General features: G+C 38.8%; 1 protein-coding gene across 1 annotated transcript in view; it reads right to left on the bottom strand.

Moving 5' to 3' along the window:
- Window positions 1–1,806: 1,806 nt before the first annotated feature.
- The window catches only part of tm4sf18 (transmembrane 4 L six family member 18), a 6,469-nt gene continuing 1,250 nt past the window's right edge, over window positions 1,807–7,025 (bottom strand). The window contains exons 2-4 of the mRNA XM_025064768.1: window positions 4,419–4,487; window positions 3,807–3,949; window positions 1,807–3,005 (exon numbers count right to left, since the gene is read on the bottom strand). Of these exons, the coding sequence (XP_024920536.1) occupies window positions 2,807–3,005; window positions 3,807–3,949; window positions 4,419–4,487 (411 nt within the window). The 3' untranslated portion in view covers window positions 1,807–2,806. The remainder of the gene's footprint in view (window positions 3,006–3,806; window positions 3,950–4,418; window positions 4,488–7,025) is intronic.

Consider the following 7,025-nt stretch of genomic DNA (forward strand, 5'->3'; position numbering starts at 1 on the left):
CAGTGGGGGCCTTTGGACCTCCATTTATACATGTTTTCACACTGACTCAGTGCTGGGAAAAGCAGAGCACTGCCCATCAATAGAGGTCGCTGACCTGCAGACAGAGATGCCGCAAACCTACAAGAGCCCGGAGTAACCTTTGTTACACAAGAGCAAAAAATCTTGTATTGGGACACTGTTTTGGAGTTTTCCACATTTTTTTAAACAGTCCCTGGGTCGATTTAGCTAAATAAGGCCATTTCCGCTTCTTCCCAACTACTGTATATGATATATAGTGCTTTCTGGATAAGAGCAGATGTAGCATTATAACCACGGCAATGATAACCAAACCAAAAAAAAAAAAAGACGATGACAAGGCAAATAACCATTTCCGAAAAAATAAAATTGTGCTGTTCAAGGTAAAGTTTTTATTACTGACAAAACTAATGTAATATTAGTTAAGTCCTTATTGGATTAAAAAAAATCCCCAAATATCCTTTGGACCTGTTACTGCCGACATTCTTTGTTCATGCTACGTGTAAAAAAACAAATTGCCTTCAAACAAACCATGCCGTATCTACACCAAATAAAGTTAAGTCTACAATTTTCAGAATATTGATTATTGTAGCCCTTCTCTAAAGTTCCTTAATTTTCTATTTCTCAAATTGTGATAAATATGACAAAGAATTTAGGCAGCCTATGGCCTAGTCGTTGACAGTTTGGAAGTGTAATCAGCTAACTGCTGGTTTGAATCCCAGCTCTGACATGTGAGCGGTGGATTGAGCAAGCTCTGAAACTCTGAAACAGCTCCACACGTGTACTGAAATATGCAGGTGTCGGTACCTTTTGTATTATGTTAATTACTGGGTGTTTCAAACAGTTTTGGTTTTGGGTGGGTTAAATGTCCTGAGTAATCACTCTTACAGAACTAATGGAGGAAAAGTCATCTGTGCAGTTGAGTATGTGTCATTGGTGAGGGTTATTTATGCTTAAACACTCAACCATATCTCTATTGCTAATCCTGAAGTAAACTGGTTCTTCAGCATACATTAGTAATGCCTGTCATTCACGTGCTACTATCAATGTGACCGTTGTAGTCTGAGCTTGAAGGTTAAACAAAAGACATCTGGAACCAAGCTTATCTCCAAATGTTGATGACAATATTTGTTCAGGTCTGGATCAATAAAAAGTGAAACTGCACCAAGTGAAGTCAGTCTGATGGTTAAAGTTCCATGTAAGTGATCGTGCACCACAGTTACAGCCAAAAAATAGGTTTATCACAGAATAAAACATAATGATAAAATTATTTACAGTAACGGTACAGAAAACCAACGATGAGCGTCAGGTCTGCTGCTGCTGCCTACTGTTTACCTCGGAGCTATCTGAGGACAGGGACCTTGATGACCAGACAGCTGTTTACAGAATGCTGATTATACACACATTTGAAAGGGGTGACATAATTTCTGTTTTATTTAAGGCAGCACATTTATAAAAAATATGTCACTAAAATATTTATAAAATGTCTCAGCATTGAGACGGAGCTACTTTCTAAAAAACAATTTACAATAAAATGATGTAGAATGACAACAAAATATACACAAACTCTCTCTCTCTCACACACACACACACACAAACACAGGGTTGTAGTGGCCAAACAAACACACGAATAACACTGGAGAGGAGCAACACTGTGTGCTGTGCTTTGTTACACATTGACACTTAGTTAAACAGCTACTGTACTCTATGAGCGAGGGTTGCTCTGAATATGTGGGAAATAGTCACATCTTTAAACATATTTCACGATATGGTTTGTGCTACACATACGTCATGTGCATTTATATTTGCAATCTAATCCAAAATACAACCTGCTGTGATGTATGGTATAGAAACAAGCATGAAAGATAGGATCAAAAATGAGTGCATCCAAGAGACAGGCTGTGGTTTAGTGGTCAGTGTGAAATGGTTTGGACATGAAGAGAGATACCTAAGAGAGATCAAAGATGATGGAGACAGAGCTCCCAATGGGGATATTCAACCTGGAGAGACACATCTGAAAAGGCACATGACGACAAAGCAACTGTGAGACATAAGCAGATGACCCACCCTACAAACCTTGAAGGCAGCACTTGACAAAAACAACTGAAGGGATGGTGGAGCCAATTAGTGTTTCCTGGTATATGATATGTAACGCATTATCATCATCACACACGAAGATGAACATGGTGACGCACTACGGAAATGACTAGTGCGCCGCACCTAATGTTTAAATATGCATTGTGTCATTAAAACAAATTGTCTTAAGCCACGTCCGAGTAAAAAGGAGGTACACAATAATTTTGTTCTATAATGTTTGAAAACCAATAATTCCAGTTCACTGTAGCGATAATTCAACATTTGTTACCTAGCAACAATGGAGCCCACATAGATATTGTTACTGTTGTGGACATCACAACATGCCAACACAAGACGTAAGCATGATGTGGGCATAAGGATTTGTTTTTAGAGATTAGAAGAAAACACATGTACGATAATCCCTAATGTTTCTTTTTAAACCCAGGGCCGATTAAATTTAATCTTTTGAGACGTCTCTTTATACTTAGACAGAAACACACACCCAGAGAAGCATGCAAACAAATATTACGGACAATTGCCTGGTGTCACTAGTTCATGAAGTGTAATTCTGTCACACTGACATACCTGTCAGGCCAAAATGCCGGTCCAGTTTTATATCACTGTCTTGGACTCACATACATACCCGGTGTGAGAAGAAATAAGGCTCTTTTTTGTAATGTGCCCATACAGTGTGTTGGCGCTAATGCTAGTTGGTCTACGCATTTAAACTATACTCCTGCTTATAGCAGCAAGGCCGACAGACAGCATTGACTAAACCATTTCCCAGCTGTAGGAGACAGAGGATGAACTCCAGCACAGCCAAACCCAGAAGAACACACAGCAGAGTCACATTCCACTCTACAATGTGAAGAGGCTGAAGACAGCGGGTCCAGGTCTCAGGCTGCAGCAGATACCTGCGGAGAAGTGAGGAATACAAGGGGAAATGAAGATCGAGCAAAACGACAGACAGAGAACTGTGTTGCACACGTGTGAAGAAAACCCCTTGAGGAAATTTTTAATTACAGCGATAGACAAGACCAACCTGTCGGTCTTTTATCATGTGACCTTTGTGGTTAAAAATCTGGGTAAATTGTTTAACCCACATGTAGGTTAGTCATCTGTTGAAATGTCCTCGTATTTAAAAATGTGGGACAAGGAAGACCTGCCTTGTTGTTTGATTGTGTTAACTGGTTGTGTCAATACTAATTCATTTGCATATTAACATTTCCAAAGTAAAACTCTAGACTATGACTGGAGTTACTTGAATTTAAAAAATGGTAAATATGTGTCAACAAAAAGTTTATAAAAAAATGTCCTATGTTTGTTTGAAACAAGAACTCCTAACTCCACTATGAATATTTGAATTAGCTTACACTTGCTCACAATATTTTTACTAGTGAATCGCAACTTTACATGGATTTTATTAAGATGCTGCTGTGTGTCTAACACAGTGACTAGAATGTGAATTCTGTGTCAAACAGAGAGTCAGGTAAGAAGTGGCCTTAAAGCAAAAGCAGTATCTAACAGACAGTAACGTTAGGTCTTCTTTTTGAACTGCTGGGCTGCATTCACAACCAGCAGGACAACACTGTGTTCTGTCTTAATTCCTACTGTACTTATAAATGTTGACAGTTCTGCAATTCTGGATTACATACAGTATGTTAAAAATTGACCAAGTGGACTGTAAACTTCCAGGAAACACAGTCAAGTATTACCTGCCCGCGTGGTCTGCAAAGGGATAGGACCATCCATAGTTAGTGTAGCACTGTGGACCCTGCATCAGGGCAAAGCCTGACATGACGAAACAGTAGCCCGACCCCAAGAGGCCGATCACAGCTGCCAGCACCGACCCACACATCTTTTAGAGGAACACAGATGCACAAAGAATTCACGTTTTAAAGCCTGTGGATATCTGTATGAAGACGCAGCTGCTTCATGTCTCAAACAGCTGCTGTCTTGACTTGCACATACAGTACACATTCAAATGATACTTTGAATATAGCAAGGATGATTATTTTTGCTAGTTGCTACTCTGTGTACAATTTTGGATTTACTTTTCTACGTTTACAGTTGATGAAAGCACAACAGATCCTGAATATCCTGATTTGTGACGTCAAACATGTATAATTATAGATAAGTGCAAAGACGTCATTTAGACAGATAAAGTACCTTAGTCTATACTATTTACGAGTGTGTTGTGCAAATAACTATAAGGTAGATAGCATGTAAGACCTGTTTGCCATAATTACTGGCAGTGTACATCTACATCTAATAAAGGAAATGACACACAGTGTGGGGCACCGTATATAACCTTACAAGAACATTACCATCAAACTCTGATTCCAACAGCAGCCACATTTGCCCAGTGTGATGAAGACAACAGCTGGAACCAGCATCTGTAAGCACAGAGAAGCACACTGTGTCAGTGCAATTTCCAAAAAGAATTTCCAAGAACTGATGGAAATCAATTAAACAAAATTGTCTGGTTGCAAGAATGTTGTTCTTTTTAAAATAAGGAATACATTTTGTTGACATTTTTTCAGAGACTACACTGTTGCATCTGCTATAAAATGGGAGAGAAATGTAAGGTGAAATAGAAAAAGTCTGCGGTAGTCATTACATAACACTCTTAGCCTGTATTATAAATGTGACACTTAGAATCCACGTGTTGAAATAATTTTTCAAAGAACTCTCTCTCTCACTCAGAAAAGTTCTTTCTTAGTAATTTAAAATAATTAAGAGGAAATGAGAGCTAGGCAAATTAATCTGGATAGCTAAAGAGTTCATGTTGCACGACAAAATACAACTGCCAAGTATTTGTAAATATATTTTTATTGGTAGTTGGCAAAGGTTTGTGTGTTTGTTCAAGTGTGTCATCTGTCTCCAGAGAATATTCATTCAAGGTTGTTTTTCAAGGTTTTCTTATTCACAAAATAACTATTTTTCTCAGTACACTAACGCCATTGTGAATAAAGTGGGTCTAAAACAGTGAAACAACAGAAAAGAAACTTGTTTTTTGATTTACTCACAACTAGATATTTATTGAAAGGATGGGATTCAAACCAGCAATCCTGTGTTCATAAGCCCAATATGTAACTACTAGACCAAACTATGACACGCACCACACTGAGTGCACCAATCAGAGCAACAACAACGATAATAACCAGGTGAGGTAAAGACAAAGGGATGATAATTATAGCAAAGATGGGGTGTTTTTCCTGTCTTTTCCTGATCATTTCCTCCTCATTTTTCTCTCCCCCTCTTTCCTCCCCTGTGGTCTCTCCACCAGTGGGTCATGGTCTTTATCACAGTGAACAGAAGAAAGGAAGTTCCCAAGCTTCTGCACGCACACAGATCGCAGGCATCGTGACGTACACTGCCAGAAGTACTGCTAAACTTTGAGAGGGAGTCAAATGGGAGAGGAAGAGCAAGGAGGAAAAGGAGAGAGAGGAAAACTGAGTGAGAGGAAGGAAATGAGCTAAAGATAGATGTTTCACAGAGGGACTCAGTTTGTTCCTCGACTCATCACACAAAGAGAGGAAAAGACCCGAGGGGCTGAGGGCTAATTCCATACAAAGGATACAAAAAGATAATCGCACTACACCTTTGAATAATTTACCCTGCCTTATAGTTATCATAATAGGGCAGGCATCTCCAAAGTCTAGTCTGGGGTCCAGACATATCACTAAAGAACTCCTCTGTGGCCTCTGACTTCTGTGTTTTTTTGTTTGTTTTGTTTTGCACCTTACAATGAAAGAGTGCCTATTTTTAAAAAATGTAACATTTTTTTTAACACTTTTCTAAGTTTGTCTGTGTCACATTTTCTATTTCTTAAAAGTCAAGTTATTTTGGTTTTAGTAATTCTACTGATCATTATTTTGCCAATACTGAATAAGGTCGAAGCACTTAATTCAAATGCTGCTGCGTAATCCTTTGGGGAAAATACAATCTCTCCTCTGTTTCTCCTTCAAGACCAACTAATATAACAAGCCCTTTCTGCTGAGTCTGACTGAGGCTGTCAGATCAGCTGCATGCAGAGCAGACAGATTAACTCGGAGCTCACATAACACCTCTTTGTTCTGACACACAACTGCAAACACACTTGGACTGACCGGGGCTGGAGGCGAAAAAACGTTATCATAGAGCAGAGTTTTAATGAGATGCAGCTTTTCTAAGATCATCCATGTACGAATGGACAAATGCATAGAGTATGTGCAGTTACGTATGAAACGTGTCAGTACTCACTGCCACCAATACTCTCTCCATGGGAGGAGGAGATGTAGCCCAACAGTCATTATTGTTGGAGAGTTTCTTCAGAATAGTTTCACCAACTCATGACTCTTGAATCTTTCTAATTCTAGTTGAAATGATGAGCAGTTTGTCTTGTACACAGGTTAGAAATACAGGGTTTGAGGGAATGTCACTCCTTGTGTCTTCAGGTAAACAGGGAATACCATATTCATTTAGTAAACATAAATGCTAATTACACTTGTACCATGCAGTGCCAGCTTCAGCCGAGTCAAACTAATCTAGTCAGATTAATTAACTAATGGAGCAGTATTGGCACCTGATCCAGAAACGTGTCCTGTCTAAATCTGTATTTAATTTGTTTCTGACTTGCAAATGTTCATTTTTAACTTCTCAAAGAAGTCCTCAGACTCAGAAGACCTCAGAATGATATCAAATAGAAAAATAACAACATGTGTTAATCACCAATACAATCAATGAAAATAGCAGAAATGTTAATAACAAAGACATAAGGGGTGTAAAGTGTTCCTTGATTTCAGCCAAAGCCATCACCAAAGATTTAAAAACTACAATGGGGTCTTCTACACCAATTAACCCTAAACTGAGCAAGTCTGACTCCCTGTCACAAAAAACAAATGTTGGTTTGTTCTAGTCCAAGCCCAATAATAGCTGTTTGTGGACAACTG

The sequence above is a fragment of the Cynoglossus semilaevis genome, chromosome 2 (genome assembly GCF_000523025.1).
Source record: "Cynoglossus semilaevis isolate Cse_v1.0 chromosome 2, Cse_v1.0, whole genome shotgun sequence".
Classification (NCBI taxonomy): domain Eukaryota; kingdom Metazoa; phylum Chordata; class Actinopteri; order Pleuronectiformes; family Cynoglossidae; genus Cynoglossus; species Cynoglossus semilaevis.